The 24,785-nt window shown below is 42.3% G+C and overlaps 1 protein-coding gene across 1 annotated transcript in view; it reads left to right on the forward strand.

The window, feature by feature from the left end:
- Positions 1–24,785, forward strand: part of spegb (striated muscle enriched protein kinase b) — a 60,479-nt gene that overhangs the window by 25,041 nt on the left and 10,653 nt on the right. Inside the window, exons 3-30 of the mRNA XM_030787644.1 lie at positions 1,555–1,708; positions 5,895–6,758; positions 6,837–7,501; positions 7,711–7,854; positions 8,183–8,365; positions 11,452–11,633; positions 11,797–11,885; positions 12,300–12,475; positions 13,358–13,618; positions 13,822–13,980; positions 14,078–14,267; positions 14,655–14,884; positions 15,219–15,338; positions 15,566–15,670; positions 16,677–16,883; positions 16,982–17,105; positions 17,335–17,507; positions 17,627–17,739; positions 18,675–18,843; positions 20,135–20,234; positions 21,715–21,915; positions 22,564–22,621; positions 22,822–22,899; positions 23,002–23,174; positions 23,278–23,304; positions 23,735–23,887; positions 24,192–24,234; positions 24,679–24,747. Coding sequence (XP_030643504.1) covers positions 1,555–1,708; positions 5,895–6,758; positions 6,837–7,501; positions 7,711–7,854; positions 8,183–8,365; positions 11,452–11,633; positions 11,797–11,885; positions 12,300–12,475; positions 13,358–13,618; positions 13,822–13,980; positions 14,078–14,267; positions 14,655–14,884; positions 15,219–15,338; positions 15,566–15,670; positions 16,677–16,883; positions 16,982–17,105; positions 17,335–17,507; positions 17,627–17,739; positions 18,675–18,843; positions 20,135–20,234; positions 21,715–21,915; positions 22,564–22,621; positions 22,822–22,899; positions 23,002–23,174; positions 23,278–23,304; positions 23,735–23,887; positions 24,192–24,234; positions 24,679–24,747 — 5,210 coding nt within the window. The remainder of the gene's footprint in view (positions 1–1,554; positions 1,709–5,894; positions 6,759–6,836; positions 7,502–7,710; positions 7,855–8,182; positions 8,366–11,451; positions 11,634–11,796; positions 11,886–12,299; positions 12,476–13,357; positions 13,619–13,821; positions 13,981–14,077; positions 14,268–14,654; positions 14,885–15,218; positions 15,339–15,565; positions 15,671–16,676; positions 16,884–16,981; positions 17,106–17,334; positions 17,508–17,626; positions 17,740–18,674; positions 18,844–20,134; positions 20,235–21,714; positions 21,916–22,563; positions 22,622–22,821; positions 22,900–23,001; positions 23,175–23,277; positions 23,305–23,734; positions 23,888–24,191; positions 24,235–24,678; positions 24,748–24,785) is intronic.

Here is a 24,785-nt window from a genome sequence, read left to right on the forward strand (position 1 = left end):
GAATCTGCATTCCAGTGGTAGATGATATGACTGTTATCACTGATCTCGTGATTGCATGACATCATTGTTGATGTCATGTATATCTGTAACCTAATTTCTGAAACGCCACAAATTTTTTTCACCATTATTATATTTGGTCATAATGTGCTTGGAGGCTGAGATATTTCTATTCCAGCTGTTAAAACATGGCGGCTCTCTTCAGGCTGAATTTCACCTCTTTATAAATTGACTCAGATTGCACTGATATAAACAGATTTATACTTGATGGAAAGAGCACAAGGCGTGGTAAACAAAAAGAAAAAAAAAAGAAAGAAAAAAGAAGAAGGGGGGGCATTGCCAATCTCTGTGCTTTCATTCTGCCGGTGTACTCTACAGGATCAGCGCTGACTGTCTTCTGTTGTCAGAGCTCATTAGGGTAAAAGAGCCACTCCCTCTCTCCCAGGGGGACGGTGGGTGTAGATTCAGGGACACTGGTTATGAGATGTGTGTGAAATCCTCATCACCCCTGTCAAAAAAAAAAAAAAAAAAGAAAAAAAAGAAAGAAATTTATTTCCTTGATGTGATTTGTTTGGACGGCTAGAGGAATGTGAAAGAGCTGCATCGTCTGAAGCTAAAACTGTAGCGCGAGCTGTTTTATTTGATCATTTTACTTATTTATCCGTTTATTTGCTGCTGCTTACTGCTGCTGCTGCTGATCCGTTCCTCTTGTTTTGTTATCGAATGGAGCTCTGAAGGAACAGGACTGGAGATGCTAATTGAAAGAGATTATGCTACAGAAATGGCTATTCGTTCAGCATCGATTTGTGAAAAATGCATCTGTGATTTCTGCCACCCACGGTATCACATTTGCCTCGGAGGCCTGTCTTTTATCGCGAACAATTCCCCTCCCAGGAACAAAGAGCGACTGAGGGAATAAATGTGTCAGAGAGTTACTGGGAGCTGTGCCTCCTGCTGGGAGATGGGTATCTGACTGATTTGTTGTGCTGGTGTATGACTGTAGAGGTGTGGACAGAGGCCATCTGTTATTGCCTGCCATGGCTATTCACTGTTTACTTTCCACTCTTCCCTAACTAGCCTGACTACGTGAACCCGAATGTATCAAACGGGGCTTTTAGATGTCCTGACTCCCATGGAGAGCGGTTTGCTTCAAAGCCTGGAGAAAATGTCACACAGCTGCGCTTTGCTGTTCAGTCTTTCCTGTCTGTGTCTGCGTTCTTCTCTTACTGAGGTTTTTAATTATGATCACAAGACATCTTGACCAGACAGATAGTCTGTCTGCGTTTCTAAATGAACGTGTGAACTATCTGAAGACACAGACAGCGTCTCAGAAGTGAAATGTGAAAGTCCACTGACTAACTGCTTAATGATATTACTTACTGTTAAATAAACAGTTAACAAACACACGAGTGCATGAAACAGGTAGATACATTGTTATTTTGAGACCATTTCATACATGGTGCATTTGGAGGTTCGCTCAGGCTGTTGAAAACCCAGATGGGGGTTTTAAAAAATCCTCCTTAGTTAAACGATGCCTCCTTCTGCCCTGTTCTGCAGGGGAGGGGATGATGGACATCGGCGCGGATGCAAGCGGGTACCGGAGCGTGCGGACAGACAGCAGGATGGGCACAGAGAACACGGTGGTGGAGAGGGAAGCCCACGCCTTGGGCAGTCGGGCACCGGGGCAGCAGGACCTTTCCAGAGCAGTCAGGCAAGGCAACAGCCGGGAGCCTGTGGGCACGCAGATCAGACACCTGGGGGTTGAGCCTCTGATTCGGGCATCTCGTGCCAATCTGTCAAGACCTGTGTGGGGGTCAGAGGAAAGTGTGTCGTTAGCTAGCGATTACTACGGTAGCACGTTCAGTCTGTATAGAGGAAGGACTTTTTCTATACCCCTGTAAGCACCCCCCCCCTCCCTTTCTCGTCCTCCCAGCAGCTATGAACTATGATAAAACAACACAAAAACACCCACACAATAGAGTCCACTTTAAACACACACGGTCACTGTGTCTCAGATGGCCCTGGCTCAAACACGACGCCCCTTGGCACTGCTGAGACGAGGGTGTGGTTGAGATGGCAGCCCAGGGTGCCCCTGCCAGGCAGCTCACATCACCACGGGAACGACAGAAGATACACTGAGTGATCGGTCTTGATTTGGATATGCCCACAGCGTGAATGTTGTGTCAGCCATCCAAACCATTACAATTATGTATGACTCACACACACACACACACACACACACACACAGGTGGCAGCTGAGTAATCCCATAACAATGGCATTAACTTCTCTAGAACACATACCACACTGGGCAACATGTTGGTAGAGACAAAATAAATAAATAAATAAAATAAAATAAAATAAATAAAACAAAGCAAAAAAAAAAATTCAACATGATTCTTTACATTTGTAAAAACAAGTGGGTGGGTCTTTTTTTCCCCCGTATTCATCTTCTCACTGATGTCATGCTTATGGGACAATTACACTCTAATAGACTGTGTCTTAAACATTCTGTGTTCTTAACATTTATAGTGGAGACAGAATGAGTTGATATGGAACCTGAGAGAGCATTAGGTGAAAGAGTTAAGACTGCATCTTCTGACCTGTTCCCACCTCTGCAGCAGTGCCTGCAAGTTGTGTTTGAGCCACGTCCTACTGTTCATATCACCATCTTACACTACCACTACCTATTTCTATAAAATTATCCCCCAGATTCTAAAACCCCACCTTCAAAGTTAAAATGCCTTCGTCAACCTGAGTAGAAATGACCGATACCCTCCAAAGCCCCCCCCCCCCCCCCCCCCCCCCCCACCCGCCCCCCAAACAAAACCATGGACATGGATTGAAACTGTACTTCTGACTTTGTATGTACAAAGAATATGCTACTGTTAAAATCGCCACTCCTAATGTACAGTTCAGCATTTGTAGGCTGTAAGATCAATCAATCAAGACAGAGGGAGTGGCCTCCTGATCACAAACTGCTGCCACAAATAAATTAAAAGCCAGTTAATATGCTGACAGGGATGACAGTGATTGGAGAGGGTTTTATACTGTCAAAGTTATGACTAGTGTTAAGACAGAAGTGGATCCATGACCAGCCAAATAAACTGAAAAGATAAAAAAAAAACAATAAAAAAAAAAAAAAAAAGTGAAAGTCTTCAAAAACACATTCAGCAGAATTTTCTTTTAGAATTACAAATTTCATCAGTACTTAATACTGAAGCAGACTCATTGTAAACGTACCCTCTTTGTCACTTTTATCTGTTAGTTTCTGTTCATTACTGCGTTTTATGATTTGTTTTTCATCTCTTACTCATATGACACGCTGTGGGTGGGTTGGCTGGGCAGAGAAAGCAAGTTTTATACACGGGGACAGATTCTGGGGCTTAGACAACCTCCCTGGCATTCATAACTTTCCCAAGAAATGGTAATCACATAGCTTCATTCAGGTGGTGGACTGACCTCCAAAAATACTAGTTTATGATCAAAACGAACCAGTGGTGCATCTCGTAGGGACCTGTACAGTCTGGTGCACAGTGAGTGTTAATCTGAACAGCATCTTAAGGTAGTTTGTTTATATAATGCTTAAAACAGGTTAGCTTCAGTTAGCTATAGCTATACAATATGTGTCTATTAATGTGTAATCCATAAGTGTCTGACTTATCTTTATGTACAGATTATTCGGTCATGGTTCATCTGTAAATCATAATATAACCCATTACTGTCCAGTCTTGGCATGACAATGATGTGATTTGTACATGCAGATTATCCATCTGAGGTCTTAAAGTTCACATGAAGCATCCTTTCATCCTCATTATTGAGAGGCTTTCTCTTTAAAGGCTTTTGCATAGGTCACAGAGCAAACGGACACACACTAAAACATGACGTGAAGTACATCAATTACCAAATTTTACTGATAAGTTAATTATATTTGTCAGGTAGCCACCCGCCTCCCCAGCAGTTACTGTCTTTTGTTGTCCTTCATCTAGATTTATTTTCATTCAGATCATACTTTCCTTTGGCCCCCATTGTCCATGCACAAATTCTTTTAGTTTTGTACCCACACTACAATGAGTGCAAAATGAAATGAAACCAAGTGATGAATGTGTTCAGTGCATCACTTACACCTCATTGTTAGTGTGAGGTCAACCATCAACCCCTTCGGTTTTCCCTGCGGTTTTCAGTGCATGTAGATTTGAAGAGTTTCTCAGCATGTGTTTTTGCCTGCATGCACTTTGCTAGATTTTTGTAATATGATGCAAATTGTTAATTGGTTTGAGAGAATATACTGTATGTACTATTCACACATGCTTGCAAAGCATCGATAAATAAAACAATTAAACTGGTTTTCAAAATGTCAAGAAAAACAATATTGTTCATTTATATTCAATTTAGAAATTTCCTTTGTTGTGAACATTTGAATTTTGATTAGGCATACTTAAAAAATAGTTTGCATCATTTTTGTTATTATGGTCTTTCTTTGGTGCAATTGCCATCAGTTTTAATATTATCTGTGTAAATAATTGTATCATAATAATTACATAATAGTCATCAAGGACAATAGTCTGTATATTTCACTGGAAGCTTGTACGAACTGAAAAATTTTAAATTAGTTATTTTATTTTTTCCCCTTAAGGTATAGTACTGCCAGAGTGAGTAGTAAATTTTACATCCATTTAAACCACGACCATAATAGACCGTTTTCAATTAATACTCACTTACTTCTCGAATTTTAAATGCACATTACTCACACACTAGTTATTTTTGTTTTGTAAACATTTTTGGTTCGCTAACATCTAAAATCTGTTTTTCCTTGATGCCATCTTATGGTTTTAATAAAATTCCTGCATGTTACGATTTGTTTGCATGCTTTTGACACTCTTTACATGCTGTCCATGGAATATATTTCACTGGATATTTTATCAAGGGTTTGTCTGAACATTAGCAAACTGGGAAGGGGAACCAAGGCATCTTACATACAAGCAGAAGATAGCTTTTGGCTTTTTTCAGCACTCAGATGGTTGTTGTTTGGTATGCGCTGTGTAAATAAGAGAAATGCTCATGTTTTATGAGTTTCTGGATACTGTCCAAATCACAGCCATGTTGAATTACTTCTGTCCTTGCTCTCACCTTAATGATTCTGCTTTAATTACTCTGTGCCTTTACCAAGTCTTGATTTATGATCCATCCTTCCTAGTTCTGGTTAGTGGCATCTGACCTAACCCTGTTGATATCCAGTGATATATAGTGGTCTGGTCCAGTGATTTTGGAAGGAATTGGCAAGTAGGCACCACATAATCTGGCCTATCCACTTCAACCAACCTTTGGAAATTGTCATCTGCAGTCTGTGCACACAGGTGCTTCTCTGTCAATAAATGAAAATAATTTCTGTTTACTCATATATCACATAGCAGCAGTTCATCCTGGCCTCTGAATTGAACAAGAGCTTATTGCAGAACATGGTAATCTCCCAAAGATCCTCTGCAACACTTTTTTCAGCTTTTTAAAATATCTTGCACATCCTGTTTTTTTTTTTTTTTATTATTATTTTTACCTCGGTTATCTAATTAGCAAATTGTTTTACCTGATCATAACCATTAGCAGATTCTCAGTTCCCACAAACAACGAACGCCCCTTATAATCTGCCTATATGTATTTCATGAAATTGGTGCCTATATTTTATCTCCGTCCAAGTCAACATTGATGACAATTAAACCTCATTATACTCAACAGAAACACACTCATGCACACCTACACTGAGCATACACAAAGTTCGGTACATTCCTACACCACATGTCAAAAGCCTCTCTGGCCCCCGTCCTTTTCCAAACAGCTGGGCTCCAACCTCCCCTTAACCCCACACCCTAACAGAAAATTTCCCTTAATCACCTTCTTTCAGGAGCCAATCTGAAGATGTTTTGAGGGACTCTCCCCCTCAAGTCCTCCCACCCCCTTCCCCCAAAATTGGCCGCTCCACCGCCTCTCCCATGCTCAGCCGTTCCGGGTCAGCCCCCGCCACCCCTCTCACCCCACGCAAGAAAGCTGTTGTTCCAACAGAGTACCAAGATACAGTACCAGGAGAGTTTGAGGAGAAGATTAAGCAGCCTAAATCTTCAGCCATGTCCCAAAGTAGTGCCCAGGATTCCCGACCCCAAACCCCTGTCAGTGAGTACTCCCGAAAAGACCTGACACCCCGCCCCTCACCCAAACTGACACGAGCCAGCTCCAAGATCTTTGAGAAGGTACGTGTCTTTGAGGAGCGCAGGCGAAGCATCGACAACCCTGAGGGCTCCATTTCTGGACGGTCTTGGGCTGGATTTCACAGAGCCCCATCTATCGACTCGGACGAAGGAGGGAGCCGGCTGGGGATATCTCGAGAAAGTTCCAAGGAGGATCTCCATGAGGCTCTGAAAGCAGACGCAGAACAGAGAAGGTCCATGTTCAGACAGAGAGCCGCCTCTCTGGAGGACCGACCTCGCTACTCGCAAAAGGTTCAGGACATCGAGCACAAGTTCACTGAGGAGCTGCAACGCATCAAGAAACTTGTGGGTAAGCCACACATGAAGAAGTCCTTCTCCACGGAACAGCTCTCCTCTCGCAGGAGCAGACATCCCGTGAGGAAGGTGGAGCCAATCCCTCCTCAAGTTCTTCAGAAGCTGCAGGACAGGGAACGTGCCCAGCAGGAGCAAGAGAGGAGAGAGAGAGAAAAACTCAAGGAATCCTCTCCTCCTCCTAAATCACTGCAGATGCAAACAATACAGCAGATACAAGAACCACCATCAATCCAACAGGCTTCACCTGTGCCATCAGAGGTCAAAAGGTCTTCGGTGACCACTGTGACAACAAGCAGATTTGGGGAAGAAGCGTCTCTCCCAGTGGCCATGCCACTCTCTGAATTACCCGGCCAGAAGTCGCCAAAGCAGGAACAACGAGCTAGCCCAATAAGAGAGAGCCCTCGTAGGTCTCCAACAGTGGACATCCAAGCTGTACCTGAAGCGCGGTCGCGTTCGCCTGGAGCAAGGTCGGAGTCTCCATCTAGAAACGTCCTGGAGATGACTCTTCGAAAAGTAGAGCCAAGGCCTGCCAGTCCACTGGTTAAGAGGGTGGCTCATGTCCAGGAAGTCCCCCAGGTACATGAAAAGGATGAGTCTGTACACAGGAAGACGCCTATAGAGATTACGCTAAGAAAATTAGACAGAAGACCTGAGAGTCCTCTGGTACAGGCAGAGCCTGTCACTGGTCAAGAACGTCCACTCCAAGCACCACTGAAGCCTCCAAGACTTTCATTATCCTCCTCTGAGGAAGAGAAGATGGAGTTAGATGTGACTCCTTTGTCACCACCTCCCAAGCTTACCATCCCTGCCATCATTGTGGAGGAGGAGCCGATGGAGGTGGAGACCACTGCAGAGACTAAAAAGGCGACCAAACCCACTGCTGCTAAAGCGGAGAAATCACAGAGGGTCAAAGGGAAAGGTCGGAGGGTTAGGCCCATGTCCCCTGAACTAGGTGAGAACCACCGACGTTTACAGATTATCCAATAATATGAGCACAAAAAATAAATGAATAAATAATATGATCATTACAATAGCGGTAGTCTAGATATTTAATTAACTTTGATCTTTTCCTGTTAAAATTATACCAGTATTACAAAACATTTCATTACAGTTATTATGTCTCAAGGTTTCATGTAGTTCTTGTTAAATCTTCACACGCAGAATCTTCAGACGACTCATACGTGTCTGCAGGAGAGGATCCTTTGGAAGCCCCTGTGTTTGAGTTTCCCCTCCAAGATACTGTAGCATTCGCTGGTGCTGATATAATGCTCAAATGCATTATTGCCGGCACGCCTCAGCCAGAAGGCAAGTTCTGTCTCCTGACATATGTTTTTCCACTTTTTATAAGAGCACGAACACAGTTGCATCAAGAGTGGTGTATTACCGAGTTATACTGTAAAATTGCACCATTTCTGCTCCTCTGTGGCTTTACTCTCTCATCCTGTAGTATGTGCTCCCTTATACTGCAACTTAAATGGCAGCAAATGTTCTCAGCACGTAGTGATTCTCTAGGCCATTGTTTCAATTCAGTATTTTGAACATGACATTGCCTTCACATTTGAAAAACATCTGGCTGGTTCCGTCGTAATAAACGGATCGTTTCAGCTTATGACTTATGTCTGTTCATGTATAGTGACGTGGAAGAGAGACAACGTGGACATAAAAAGCAGTGCAACCCATGTCGTTAAAGTGGAGGGAGAGAGGCATTCTCTGCTCATTAAGTGGGTAAAACAAAGTGACTCTGGGACCTACACCGTGACGGCCGTCAACGAAGTGGGCAAGGCCTCAAGCAGTGCCACCCTCTCTGTCCAATCAGGTGAGTGAGGAGAGGAGAGGAGTCAAGTAATGGGTAGCCAATAAGATTAACTTGTCATTAGGATGTGAGACCATGCTGGTGACAGGAGAGGGTCATTATATTTTGAATCCCTCATTTTGCTGTGACTTAACTGAAGCAGAGGTATTCCAGATACATTTTGACATTGTTCTGGAGTCAAATAGAACAGCTTTAAATATTTCAGGAATGTGTGTCGACCTTCCTGCGGTGCTCTTAAGCGTACCACGGTGGAGATGCCTTCTGTAATGCCACTCTATTGGGTGACACCCTGTCAGGTGCCTTTTCAAAGATTTAGAGAATTATGTGTGACTTTTAAAGGTGAGCGCAGCCCTTTAAACCATCAAAGCCTCTGTGGGATCATAGCCTCTGACAGGTGTCACCTTTGAAGTTTCATATTGAAAATATGTAATATATTTTTCCTGGTCCGGACGATGAATCAGTGAGTCACTGCATCAGCTTATGCACTGATGAACTACATAAACACATATGTTCATATGTTCAACCCTTTGAAATGTGACATAAGTATACACTTATATATATATATAAGTGTATATACTTATATATAGTCATCAAAATCACTTTCCTGTGAGCTTTTCACTAGCCTTCTGTTAGACCTGCTTCCCCTGCATCTGTTTGTTCTCCCTGCCTTCTGCATGCTGTCCTCTTTATGCTGTTCTCTGGTGCTCTTTTGCTTCCCAATTACCCATGAGATGCCACTGCACTCCAGCCAAGCGCTCTTCTTTAATGGTAACCATAGCAACCCGGCAACCAAACCTAACTTATAAATTGTTAAATGGAATGCTGTGTTCCTGGTTGAATTTCAAAACAAACACCCAGGCAGCATCTGGAAATGGCGCTTTATTCTGAATGTAGGCACACCACACTGGGGTGTCTTCTATTTTGTAGCATTTATATTTTGTTCAGCACAGTTGACCCACAATGCATAAAATGCAATAGACAACATGCCGTAATGGAAATGCACCATAATACAAGGACGTGTTCTGATTCAATCGTATTTATTGCTAAAAACAAACCAATCAATTGCCCTCATAAGTTCAGCACACATGCCCTCCCCAATGCTGTTTTTCTTTTCTTTTCTTTTTTTTTTTTGTATTGTTAAATGGACGAATAAATGAATCGATTGAATCTTTCACTGACAGATACATTGAGCTACTTATAATATTTCTCTTTTTTTATGTCACTGGCTTTTCTCTTTTTCTTCTTTCACCAGCTTAATCCCTATACAGTGCGTTGTATCGATTTTTCAGCGCAGTTGTTGTGTTGATTTTGATGAAAAGGAATACACTTGTGGACAGAGCTGTGTGTGTGTGTGTGTGTGTGTGTGTGTGTGTGTGTGTGTGTGTGTGTGTGTGTGTATGTGTCCAGCCTCTCTCTCATATATTGTTCTTTGGGTTGTCTCAGGTGTCTGGTGTTGATTGAGTAAAAACGGACGCTTTGCCTTTTTAGGCATGAGACACTCAGTGTATTTTTAGCTCCTCTTCTTCCCTGAAACGATTACAGTCTGATTCATTTTCACTTCAGTCAATTGCAAGAGTTCATATATATGTATTGAACAATATATATGATATGTTCTGTATAACAGATAGCCCTAATATCAGTATAAACATCATAAACATCTGTATCCTAACGAATGACAACTGATACCTATGTGTATTACTTTAGTCCAAGTGCAAGCCATAATAAACTCAGCCTGAAGAATTATCACTGCAGATTCACATGACATAAAATGATTATGGCTGTTTTGATCTCCACTGATCATTTCCACTGATTCTGCTGAGAAACTCTGTTTGAAAGACATGAACGGTGTGGTTGCTATGAGACATGTCTGATAAGTGTTTCTTCCATTTGAATGCTCCTACTTGGAGGAAACACTGAACTCGGTGCCTGCATGGTGAGGGGGAGGGCCTATGTGTGTACATGTCTGAGTGTGTGTGTGCGTGTGTGTGTGTGAGGGAGAGGGATGGGGGGGGGGGGTCGAGAGATCCTTTACTTTGGCTTTCCAGTGGTACTCTAGGGGCACGTGCTATGGCACTGACATGTTAACACAAATACGTTAAGGCCTTAGCACACAGAGGAGAACCTGTCGTCAGCTCGGTTCACAGTCTCTGTTTGTCTAGAGCTGAAGCGAAAGGTAAGTCCTTTTCTGTGGACGGAAATAGATAAATAAATCTTCAGCAACGGGAGAGATTACAAAGACGCCTCACAGATTACTTCTTCAGGACGTTGCTGCCACTAGTCACTATTTATTTATTTCATTTTTTTTGGTTAAATGTTACACAATCTTAGATTGTCTGGCTTCAACTTCTGCTTTATCGCAGCATGTGCATTTTGCTGGTTTTTCAAATGGATTCTAAGCTGCTGATTCTAAGCTCTTTTTAAAATGTCATAGCTTTGGAATCGGTATCACATGCGTGCGTGTTGTAATGTATCCTATACGCGCTGCTGTAAGTGAGATCTGGACAGTGTGTCTATTTATTCCTCCTGTGCACATGCACAACAGCACAGACATATGATTCAGAGTCCAGCACAGCAGCCGCTCTGACTCTCTTCTCCAGCAGTTACTCAAATTATTAAATGAACATTACATTACGTGTTTTCATAATGTGTGTATTGATGAAAGAGTCCATGTCCAAACCGGGCAGGTAAACTGTCATTCTGTGGTGTTTTTAAGGTATTTTATAATTTTTGCAGATTAAAGGATTTCTAATTATTGAACAATACTAAATACTGAAAGTTATCAGTTGTAGTTGTTTATATCAAGACATGGGCAAATACATGAGTCAGTTGAATCTTTCACTGATAGGTACAGTGAGTTACAGATTAAAACATATCTTATAATAAACAATACATTTCAATTATACTGTTGCTGTGTATTACAAAATGGTCAAACATAACAAACTACAAAATAAAACAAGATCAGATGTACTGGTGGTCAAATGTAAACTCATCTATGTCCATTATACATAGAAATAAGAAACAACGAAGCCATGTCAACCACAGAATCAGGCAGGCGCTGCATTTCTTAAGGAAGAGTCTCTTTTCCTCAGACCCCACCGGTAACCATCGAGGAAACCTGGGCGTCCCCATGGATGTCAGCAGCCCCATCACCTCTGATGAGGAGTACCTCAGCCCCATGGAGGAGGGCGTGGACATGGGGGGCTCCAGCTACCGCACCCCTGAGCCGAAGAAAATCACCGACACGCGCTTTAAAGAACCGCCCTCCTTTCAGGTAGCTCTGGGTTTTTTTTTTTTGGTTTTTTTTTTTTCTGGAGGTGGAGAATTAGAACAGGTGTTTGTTAAACAAACATAAGCCACTCTGTCATTCAAATCGAAACTGTCAGTAGTGGTGCCTGTGACCAGTTCTTTAATGGTTTACATTCTTGTAATGTCAGGTTACTCTAGGAGACCAGTCTGTGATTGAGGGGCAAGAGGTGACCATGTCAGTGCAAATGAGTGGCCAGCCCAAACCCATGATTTACTGGTAATGTCTACTGCTTAACCATACAACATACACATCTAAACTTGGTAACTGGGTACAGAACCAGTACAATGTCGCTAAAAACAGAATAAAATCTGCAAATAAATGAATTCAAATGGACTGATGTTTGGAGCATTGTTATTGTTTCTGTTTTAGTGGTAAATTCTCCCACATTTCTGTACATATGTCCTCATATTAAAAGTTTTGCAAAATAGAGTAACTCACCGACTGCTCTATGATTTAAAAACTGCTCATTCTTTTTAAGTTGTGTTATTCCTTTTCTAAATAGTTCAGGCGTTTTTATCTTTTGTTGAACCTCTCTATGGCATAGCGTTCTCTGCATGGGATCTCCTAAATGTTAAATGGGAGTCCATAGAGATTTGCACACATCCTAGAAAAGATTTATTCTGTGTCCAGGCTAAGGGACAGAGTGACCATTAAAACAGACGTGAGGCATATTGTGCGGGAGACAGAGGAGGGTAACTTTGAGATGATAATTAAATCGGCTCAGAGGTCTGACACCGGCGTGTATACCTGTAAGATCATCAATGAATACGGTACAAAGCAGTGTGAAGCCAGACTGGAGGTGAAAGGTAAGGTCTATCTCCTCTATTATACTTGTTACGACGTTTTTCAAACTTGTTTTATGTGAACCATCCATCTTTGTTGATTAGTGGGTTTTGTCCTGGTCATTAAGAGTACAGACTCGTGGATAGCAGGTGGCCTATAGCTGAGATGGAGAAATGAAGAGTTCTCTGCACCAGACCAGAGATAGACTGAGGAGCTTTGTCACGTTAGATGAGGCACATACAGTGCTCTCTTTAACTATCATAGACATTCTCTGTGATTCTGAATCTGTACTGAGGTCTATCTACATTCACGGCTTGATTGTAACAGGTTCATTGACATCAACAATCAATTTAAGAATTTTTTATGAAGTAATTGTAAATTATGATCAAATATATCTTTGAAGGTGCGATTGTGTTTATACTTTTAGTTTCTTTTCATCCTATCCGAATGTAAACATGCTTGTCAGGGAGGACAAAACAGAACAACAAAAAAAGCCTTTTTATATTTAATTTTTTATTTGTCTTTTCATAGAGATGAAAATGTCTTAAAGGTACCAGTATTCAAACAATCATCAAATGTAGTTTCAGATGAATGTTACAAATTCAGCAAGAACATTACAAAATAAGCTCGGATTGTAAGAATTAAATTTAGGAACATAAACTTATATTTCAACTCTTGCAGAAGGCGTAACTTAGGAGAGAACTGTCTAAATTCTCAGGGATTTCGTTGACAGTCAGGGAATTAGAGTGCAGGAGAAAATTACCATGTTGTTGTGCAAGACACAAGCTGTGAACAGAACTTCTCAAATCTCCACTAAACAGAGTGGCCTAGTTTCCACCTGAGGGTTTCTGAGGATTTTCCTGGCATTGGACATTTTACTTAATTTAACTTGTTTTTCCCTGAAGCACCCCCAGTGGAGCCAGGTCTGGCTATCATCCGGCCAGTGAAGGACGTGACGGTGAAAGCAGGCGAAACTGCCTTGTTTGAGTGCCACGTGATTGGACCTCAGGACATGGATGTTGATTGGCTGTCAGATGGGAAGCTTATCCAGCCAGCCCTGCTGAACTGTAAGATGCATTTCGACGGCAGAAGGTGTAAATTGCTGCTGAACTCTGTCCATGAGGATGACAGTGGCACATACACCTGCAAGCTGAGCACAGCAAAAGGTACAGCTTTCTCTCAAGTTCCGGTCAGTTTCATTAAATGTTTCTGACGTTGTTAAAAGATGTTTGTAATATAGTCGTAATCCTCTGGTGGACTCTCCGTACAAAGAATACATTGTGGGTGAAACCCTTTTGTGTCCTGAAGGTTGCCTCACTATATCATCTCATCTTCATCAGCCTCCTTACTGTTGACCGTTCTGTTTCAGAGGAACTGACTTCCAGCGCCAAACTCAAAGTCATCGCATCCATCGAGCCTCTTTTCACCCGTAAGCTGGACGTCCTGGAGGTGATCGAGGGACGCAACGCTCGCTTTGACTGCAAGGTCAGCGGCACGCCGCCCCCTAAGGTCATCTGGAGCCATTTCGGTAGGAGACCGTTTCCCTCGAGTCCTGTAATGTAACCACAGAAGTTCCTGAGAGTGTGGGAGGGGTTGTTCACGTCATGTGTCCTTTTGCGATTCAGACCACCCCCTGACAGAGAGTGAGGATGTGCGCATTCTGAAGGAGGGAGGACGACACTCGTTGGTCATTTCACATGTCAGTAATGAGGATGAGGGTTTCTATACGGTGGTCGCCCGTAACGCACACGGAGAAGCTGAGTGCTCGGCTGAGCTCTACGTTCAAGAGCCCCGTCCTGCGATATCCTCTCAAATGTATGGTTTTCCTTTCTTTTCCTCCCTCATTTAGGTCTTTCATTTTGTTTTAAATTATAAACAGCGCCCAGGACAAATGCTCAGAGCGCATCAGTAGTTTGTTTGTTTTTTTTTTTTCTTTTTAATGTTTGATTGCCATAATATTTAATTATGTACTAGGCAATAACATTTTGTTTTATAAGGAAGATGAAAACAAACTCTTGATTTATTCAGTAAACAAATGCGTTGTTTGTTGTCATGATAAAAGATTTATGGTAGTCATCTCACCGTAATCTCTTTCTGCTCCCTTCTCTCCCTCTCTCTCTCCCTCCCTCTCTCCCTCTCTCTCTCTCTCTCTCTCTCTCTCTCCCTCCCTCTTTCTCTCTCTCCTCACTAACTCTAACTCAGGGCGAAGTTAGAGAAGATGCCCTCTATCCCAGAGGAGCCAGAGGTGCCTGAGAACGAGATTGAACGCTTCACCATGCCTGATTTTGTCAAGCCACTCTACGACCTTGACGTTATTGAGGGCAAGGAGGCCGTGCTCAAGTGCAAAGTGGCCGGTCTCCCCTACCCCACCATCTCCTGGTTCCATAACGGGAAGAAGATCGACAGCACGGAGGACAGGAAAATGACACAATGTGAGTCGGCCTTCAGCTGGGTCCTGTTAGCAGGACTGACACTGCCGCTGGCCGTGGCCTTCAGCTGGGTCCTGTTAGCAGGACTGACACTGCCGCTGGCCGTGGCCTTCAGCTGGGTCCTGTTAGCAGGACTGACACTGCCGCTGGCCGTGGCCTTCAGCTGGGTGCTGTTAGCAGGACTGACACTGTTAGCAGGACTGACACTGCCGCTGGCTGTGGCCTTCAGCTGGGTCCTGTTAGCAGGACTGACACTGTCGCTGGCTGTGAGAGTGAGGGCAGTGAGAGAGTCACAAAATGACATTCCTCACTTTAAGCTTTTTGCTGTTTCTTACAGTTCGAGACATCCACAGTTTGGTGATACGGTCCGTATGCCACGCCCACGGTGGCGTCTATAAGAGTGTCATCTCCAATAAAGTGGGCAAGGCCACCTGCTACGCTCATCTTTATGTGACAGGTGAGAGAAACTGCTTTAATTTAGTATCAGTCAAACCTCCATAATGTGGAAGCATTTATATGTCTTTGATTATTTTTTTTTTTTTTTTACTGTTTTTTTACAGCCCTGTTCACTGTGTTATGAGTTTGGCAATTTATCTAAGTGACAGGAGATTTGTCCAAGAGTGTGTTAGGGGTAATTATTTGTTCAGACATGAAGAGCTTAAATGCTCTTTTCTCCTGTTATAGATGTTCTCCCAGATCCACCAGATGGTGCTCCAGTTATTGAATCCATCACTGGCAAGACTATCACTCTACGCTGGAAGACGCCAAAAAGACTGGACCCCGCTATTGGTATAATCTGTTCGGCGTCTGTTTATGAATCTCTCTGTGTGTAGCAGTAATGCTGGGCCTTCTGCATGGATCTTCGATGGGATTTTCTTTCTCCTAAAATGGAAGCATCAGTTCCCTGTACTGTCAAGTCCTTACTATGGTCCATGGCCCGAGTCAGTCCAGCAGGGTGGAGATTAGTGATATTTGCAAAACCAGCAACTGTTTCTTTTCACCTGCACGGTTTACACTCTGCTCCACAGAACATAGCCCACACCATTCCCCTTAGACTGACTCGCAACTTTCCAAGTACTCCACTGACACTAAAATCAGTTTAAAATATAAGTCAGCATTACACTGTCTGGGTTCACTCTCCCAGGACACTGTTAATTGAGTTCCTTGCAATGCTCAACCTGTCCAATGTTTTTGCTGAGACTCTATTTCATGAACTCAGCATTGGGCTGCAGTGTAATTTAACACCACATCACCGAAGTGAGTCTCTGTTGATTTGTAAGTAATAATGGTCAAGCTGAAAACACAGGACAAAGTCCCCCGGAGACTGTGTCTTGCTCTGCAGGCTGACTGGATGACAGGCAGTTTGTTCATGTCACCATCTCCTTTTTCTGCTTCAAAGCAGTCGCACTCAGAAAATGTAAATGATTTAAAATGAAAATGAATAAAAGGACTTGGTCTAGCGTGACAACTTCTTAATTACTTCTCAACTGTAGTTTTATAGACACATCAAGCTGACCTCAGACACATTGATTTAGGGCCATGTTAATGCTCCCGGCTATAAAATATGAATTTTGTCGTTTCACTGAAGCTCTGTCGCCTTGGCTGCGGTATGAGTCTGAATGCAAAGGGGGAAAAAGTCAGTCAGCTATGAAAAGAGATGGCACAAATCAATTCAGGGCTGTATTTATAAAATGATACATCAGTATCAATGTACAACACCATAAATCATTCACGCAAGTAAATGTGCTTCTTCTTCTTCTTCTTCTTCTTCTTCTTTTCTTTTTTTTTGTTTCAGATCCCAAGTCTTTGATGTATGCTGTCCAGCAGCAAGCTCTGGGGTCAATTCAGTGGACCATCATTGCCTCTAGTCTGAAAGACACCACCTACACCGTTACCTCATTGGCCAAAGGAGTCCGTTACACCTTCAGGATCCTGTCGATAACCAATAAGGCTTTCAGTAAACCTTCCCCTGCCACAGAGCCAGTGCAGCTCATAGACAGAGGTAAACAGCCATGAACCAGAACAGCAGGTAGACAGCAGGTGAGAGAACTGGCGGTGTTACTATAGGCGTTTTTTTTTTTTTAATCTGTCTGCCTGCAGGCCCATACAGCCAAGAAGCCCCGGTCATCATTGATAAGCCAGACACTGTTTATGTAGTGGAGAACCAGCCTGTCTGTATCACCATCACTCTCAACCATGTCAATGCCACCGTCACGTGGAAAAGGTCAGTCTCCAAGGACAAACTTCCATCTAGATCCATTGCAGAACGATATCAAGCCTGTAATTTAAACAATGTCTGGGTTATATTCATGCACTGGTTTGGAGGAGTGACGATTCCATTTTTGGTTTTATTTTTATTTTTCATTTTTGCAAGAATTTCAAACCCAGTTGTTATGTAAATGACGTGGGAACTCCAGTGGACATGCAGAGCTGTGTTTTTGTGGTGTTTTCAGGAAGGGTATAATCTTGTACAATAAACCAGGCGTGTTTGAACTGAGCATGCCCGATGACGACCAGCACATGCTTAAACTGATGAAGGTGCGGAGTGGCGACGAGGGTCAGCTCACATGTATCGCCAGCAACCAGTTTGGCAGTGATTCCTGTGTCCTTACACTGGAAATGGCAGGTAACCACTCAGATTTCTCTCCTGTCAATATTAGGGTTATGAGCCTCGTATGACATGGGCCGATGACACACTGCAGTTCATTTAATGAATGATTGTGTTTATGCATCTTTCTTTCTTAGCTCCTCCCACATTTGAATCGATTATGGAAGATTTGGATGTTAATGTTGGTGAGACGCCTCGTTTTGCAGTGGTGGTTGAGGGAAAACCCATTCCAGACATCTTCTGGTACAAGGTGGGGGCTCTTTCTCTTTCAGAGTCATGCCATATTAACTTTTTTTCATCGTGTGGTCCTCTTTCTTTCTTTTTCTTCCTTTCTTTCTTTCTTTCTTTCTTTCTTTCTTTCTTTCTTTCTTTCTTTCTTTCTTTCTTTCTTTCTGTTGTTCCAGATGTATGTATGTATGTATGTGTGTGTGTGTGTGTGCATGTATAAATGTGAACTCAGAAACACTTCTTTAAGAATGTTTATGACTGTATCAAATGCATCCACAGATCAACAAATAAGATGGTTTGATGTACGCTAATTGTGATTCCCCCTCCCCTCTTGTCATCAAGAGTCCCCCAGTTATTTTTGTGAGCACACACACGCACACACACACACATACACGCAAAGGCACTGATTTGATTTTCTTTCTCTCCCACCTTGCTTTCTCCTTTCACACTCTCTAACAAAAAAAGAAAAAAAAGATTGATATTTTGGTAGGGCAGCCCATGAGAGGTTTGGTTCTGCTGAAGCTCAGAGCTCATTTCTATTCTCCATGTGTTCCTTCCGCAGACAACTCACCTTGCTCAGTTTCTCAGTGGGTGGATTTTCAGCTCTCTGAGATCATATAAAGCCCAGCGTCTACTCGTTTGTGTTACTGTGTTTCCACTAACAGCATTAACACTCTCACATCCCTCTGTTTCCCTTCCCACTGCTCATGGAGAGTTTGCTTGTCCTCATAAACGTGGTGAATTATTCAGTGAGACGCCGGTGGATCCTTCAGCTTACCTACCGGGGCTACGTCTTCCCTGTGATGCATTAAATGTCCTGCAGCTCACACCTACACGGATGATGCAGTTCAAATTCTGGCGTTTTTCAAATGCTGCTACAGCGTGCATTTTGAAATGACGCCTTTGGTGTGGTTTATAGAGTAACCGCTGAGTTGCTGGTTGTTTTCTGGTTTTCAGGATGATGTCCTGTTGTCGGAGAGCAGCCACTTTACGTTTGTGTATGATGACAACGAGTGTTCACTGGTGGTGCTCAACACCAAGCCTGACGACTCCGGGGTTTATACCTGCACAGCTAAGAACCTGGCTGGAGAAGTGTCTTGCAAGGCCGAACTCACCGTGCACACAGGTAAGGCTCCTCTATCTGTGGCCCTTGTCTTAGAATAATGTGGGACCATTTTTTTCTTATACATTGGGAAAATAGGGAGACTAACAAAATAAAGATGAAGCCAACAGAAAAATAAAAAAGAAGAAGAAGTTTATTGGTCACACACACACTAGGAGCAGTTAGCAGTGAAATTCAACCTCTGCATTTGACCCATCCTATACAAACACACTAGGAGCAGTGAGCACACACACACTCTAGAAGCTAGGAGCAGTGGGCAGCCACAGTGCAGTGCCGGGGGACCAACTCCAGTTCTTTTTGCCAGTGCCTTGGTCAAGAGTATTAACTATAACATAGATGTCTTTGATGGCTGAAGGAAACGGGAGCATTAAGTGGAAACCTATGCAAACATGGGGAGAACATGCAAACTGCAACTTGAACCCTGGACCTTCTTGCTGTGAGGCAACAGTGCTAACCACTGAGCCACGGTGCTGCCCCTATTAATAGAATAAAGATAATCCCAGCAGACAAATATCTAAAAATATTAGTCAAATAAAGATGAAGTTAACTGACAAATATACAGGAATATTTGTAAAGTACAGATGAGTCCAGCAGACATTTTTTAAGGGACACTGATGAGTCTCCCTTTGTTCCCATTATTCTTATAACAGACTGAAAGATGACAGGTTGTCAGATGCATTTGTGACCTAAGCCTCAGAAAATCTCTTAATTGATTCTTTATTTGGAGTCTGTTCACGTCTTCACACAGCTAACCACCGCTTCATTAGCAGCACGGCACAGTGAGGAACGCTGAAGGCATTCTCTGCCCTGCTTCAAAAACAGAAGGGGGTGCACATCTGAAAAAATCTGTGTTTTAATTAGGAAAATGTAAAAGGTGTCCGAACTACTGTAATTTATGATTAATTACAACAGAGGAGCTTGAAATATTATATTACACAAAGTGCCATGATCATTTTAAGGCTTTTACTATTGTTGGTGTTTTGACATGTTTTGAATCAAAGACAGTTATAAAAATTAAATTGAGATAACACATGTAATTGCATCATCATGTTCAAATGGGTAATATACAATCTGGGTATGCACAATGATGGGAGACTTAAATAATCAACAAAAAAAAGAGACAGAACACAATTACACATAACTCATGTCTAGGCTGCTTAGTCCCATTTAATGACTCTTTACGATTAGCTTGGGACTGGCTTTCATCACAGTGTGTGTGTGTGTGTGTGTGTGTGTGTGTGTGTGTGTGTGTGTGTGTGTGTGTGTGTGTGGGTGTGTGTGTGTAACGCCACAGCCAAAGAGGAAAAGGACGAGCCTATGGAAGATGAACAGTCTATCCTGAGGAAGATGCGCCGTCTCACTGATTACTACGACGTTCACAAGGAGATTGGGAGGTGAGTCATCCGCCCGCGGGCTCACGTCACAGGACACAGACCGTTTGTTTCTAACGACTACACAGTCTGGGTCGCGGAGCTTTGAGGAGAACCAGGGGAAACTTAAACAGCTGTTTCTGATGATGGACACGAATACATCTGATTCATCGCACGAGTTAATGGAAAATTCTGGAACCTTTTTGTGAAGTTCGGAGATATTTAATGTGGAGAATATGGCAAACTTTTGGCTGCTGTTCCTTGCTGAGCTGTGCGATCATAAAACTCATTTAGTTTAAAGGATAAAAAGATTTGTGGAGGGGCTCTGACTTCCCCTGGCCACAGGCCTTTAAATGTCCATTGCTTTGAGGTCAACCCCCAGTTTAAAACAATTAGATTAAGAGGGTCTCCGCCTTCTGTACCAAAGCTGATATCAGACCTTGTTTGTTAAACCGTCCGACTCCGCCTTATGGAAATGTCAAGCTATTTTGTCAGAAACCATGTTGTCGCATATAGCCTTAGATAATCGGCGTGAGTGGCACTGGCCCATAGATTTGAACGCTTAAGCAGCTTTGAAAATGGAACATGGTGCTAAGAGCTCTGTCAGACAGGCAGCAGACAGGGTCATTTGCCACACAGGGGAAAACGCTCAGTACTTGAATGTCACCAGTGCAAAGTGGCTCTTGTTTACCAGTATCTCTGCTCAGCACTCACGCGACACTGTCAGTCTCCTTCACATTTGCCTTGTAATTATAATTCTCATGCCCGGGTGCCAGCACTCCATACAGGCCTGCACACGGCTCTGTCTGCCACTTATCTAAAACACAGGGCATAGCATTCTCTTCTACACATGTATGTACGTGCTCACACACAGACACTCACATAGTCATGTTATCTGGGGAACAAGTACACTCTGAGACTGATAATGAAGTGTTATTTTTAATGCCACTCGGTGAAATTCTGGGACAGCTTTAGCACAGCGTAGCACAATCCAAACTGAGCTGTTGTTTAATGCATTCTGATATGTGAAATGCCTGGTTTTTTGTGTTTGTGAAGAATGATTTTGTCAGAGGAGAGAGTAATCTCTGTGTGCTTTCTGCATTATTTAGATCCTTTTAGAGAATTCACATCATATTCAAACCATTGTTGTGACAAACTGATGGATATTAAAATGTCATGATTATTTAGTGTGTGATGATAAGCACTGATTTGACAGTAAATATCTGATTCACTACTAAAGGCACATTAGACATTCCATTTTCATGTGACAAAAACCAGCCCCCCCCAAAACAAAAAAAACAAACACTTTTCCCTCTAATTTATATGACCTCCCTAGCTCCACTTTCTAGTAGTCTGAAACATCAGAGGCCATTTGCATTTTAAAAATTGAATAGGCATTAGATGAAGTGAACCTTGTTGTTGAAGGCATTGTTCTTATTGAATCTGAAATGCTATTTTGTAATTTGTTTTGTTTGTTTGTTTGTTTGTTTGTTTTTTTTTTTAGAGGAGCTTTCTCGTACGTGAAACGGGTGACGCAGAAGGTGGGTAAGATGGAGTATGCAGCTAAATTCATCTCGGCTCGTGCCAAGCGGAAAACTTCGGCCCTGAGAGAGATGAACCTGCTCTCTCAGCTCGATCATGAGCGGATCCTCTACTTCCATGACGCCTTTGAGAAGAAGAACGCCGTCATCATCATCACAGAGATGTATCTTTGTCATTGACTCACAGATAAAATTTCTGGAGAGATCAGTGTGTGTGTGAGTGTGTGTGTGTGTGTGTGTGTGTGTAATGACTTTATCTCCCTGGTTTTTGATTAAATATATAAATCATGCAAACATTTCAGGCAATTCAGCCATTTTTTTTATTCTTCAAATCAATTCATTGTCTCTGAGTTTGACTTAGACGAAGAAATATAAGGCTTGCATTGATGATATCCGGCATTGCTCAGTCCCTGGCTAGTTTCTGGAGTGCAAAGCCTCACTTTTCTAAATTAATTTGGCCTGATACGGTGAAGGCTGCACCATCTGTCTGTGTTGTCTCATATCTGTCTCACACATGATGCAGTGAGATGCCTGGAATCCATCCAGGGAGTAATGCCTCCCCTGTCTGTGAGGCCTGTGTGTCAGGAAGACTTAAGGCATGTGCCCATCAGGGTAACATCCTTAGTGCATCTGCACACATGTGAAGGTTAAGCCACACACACACACACACACACACACACACACACACACACACACACACAAGCACACTAACACAGAGATTTCTCTTTGTTCTGATATGAGTGACTTGCAGGTCTTTAATATATCACCACCTTCTCACTTTAATTGTGAATTCACTTGACAAATGTGTAAAGATGCCATGAGGAGCTTCTGGACAGATTTACAAAGAAATCCGTCGTGATGGAGTCGGAGGTGAGTGAAGCTGCTTGACCCTCCTGCTTTGTCCAATGAAATGACAGCTCGTGTTGTAATGAACCATGACTTAAAGGCCAACCAGCCCTGAGAAATTTCAATTCGTCACTTTTATATGACTTCTGTCATCTCTGAGGAGCTCAAATGAAAACAGCTTCTGACACTCTCAGAGTAACATGTAGCACGCATGCTGTTTGCAGATCCGTTCCACTATTAGACAGCTGCTGGAGGGAGTTGGTTACCTTCATCAGAATGACATCTTGCATTTAGACATAAAGGTAAGCATACATCTATCGCATATTGTTTTCCCCATTGTTTTTCAAAGAGAGGGGAAAAAACCCAAATCTAAATCTGTGAATCCTTCGAACTTTGCTTTCCAGCCTGATAACATCCTCATGGCTGACCCGACCAGCGATCAGATCCGTCTCTGTGATTTTGGGAACGCCGTGAAGCTCACGCCCGGTGAGGCGCAGTACTGTAAATACGGCACTCCGGAGTTTGTCGCCCCAGAGATAGTCAACCAGACGCCTGTCTCCAAGGCAACAGATATCTGGTAAAGCACCTGGGGTTCCATCATATCATCACGGTTTCATGGGAAATCTGCTGGAATTCTGCTTTTAAAGCTCTTGTCTTTCCCCTCTCTTGCTCTCTCTCAGGCCTGTTGGAGTCTTGACATATCTGTGGTAAGTTTCATGTCATGTACTCCACATTGCCTATTCACATTAGACCAAGCGTGTAATCTTCACTGGGATATACAGTTCAAATATAAATAATATATATTATACCACCATACCTATTTAATAATAATGCATCCTCCTCTATTAAATAACTGAGCGTGTTCACCATGTAAAACTTCAAGTGTGTGTGTGTCTGTACACACACACACACACACACACACACACATATATATATATATATATATATATATATATATATATATATATATATATATATATATGTAGTGTATATACTATTTTATGTCTCTTGCACGATGCGGGTGTACATTAAGTTTGTTGAATGATGTGATCGTGACAGTTTATACCTTTTAAACGAGGTAATCTCTATATGTCCGATCAGTGTATGAAACTCTTACCTCGTGTGTCTGTTTTCTAGCCTCACTGGTGTTTCGCCGTTCGCGGGGGAGAATGACCGCAGCTCTGTTCTCAACATCAGGAACTACAATGTGGCATTTGAGGAGAGCATGTTCGCTGACCTTTGCCATGAAGCCAAAGGATTTGTCATAAAGCTGCTGGTTGCTGATCGACTGTGAGATAATCATTTTATTACCTCTGTTTTAACTATAGGGCAACCGCTAAATTTACCCGTCATGAATCTGTTTGGTTCATATTAGGCCTTATACTGAATTTTGTCAGGGTGAATTTCAAAACTTTTATGTAGGTATGTATATATATATGTACACACACACACACACACACACACACACACATATATATATATATAAAAGTATGTACCTATGCATGTATGTATGTATGTATGTAGGTATGCATGTATATATTCATATATTTATGTATTTTTTTGTCTTTTTCTTGGTGGATATTTATTCCCTCAGACGACCTGATGCAAATGAGTGTCTTCGTCATCCCTGGTTTAAGGTAATTTCAGAAGAACAGCAGAATTTAAGAAAAATACTTGAATGCCTTGTAATCCTATCTGCATTTTCATGCTAAGTCTAAGACTGTTTTCATTTGGTTTAGGTAATTACACGTATTTTGCCTTACGCTTTGTTAGTTAAATCCATCACATTTAATGAAAAGAACTCTCTCAGATATGGTACCAATACCTACAAAATATGTCATCTGGAGAGAGTTCAAGAGTGTCATACCCATTGTCACATCGCTTGGATATTGAAAAATTAATAACATGAGGTGAATGTAATTATCTCATCGATTGAGTTGAATTAATTTGTGCACTCTCTCATAGACACACACACACACACACACACACACACACAGACACTCATGAATATATATTTATCTGTCTTTTTATAATGAACCTTTCTATCAGTGAAAACAAATTTTGTCATCATTTCCAATCAGACCTTGACAAAAGGGAAGAGCATCAGCACCGAGTCCCTCAAAAAGTTCCTGGCCAGAAGGAGATGGCAGGTGAGGGAGACACAGACATAATTGTTCCTATGCTTTTA

This window comes from Chanos chanos, chromosome 10 (assembly GCF_902362185.1).
Source record: "Chanos chanos chromosome 10, fChaCha1.1, whole genome shotgun sequence".
NCBI classification, from domain to species: domain Eukaryota; kingdom Metazoa; phylum Chordata; class Actinopteri; order Gonorynchiformes; family Chanidae; genus Chanos; species Chanos chanos.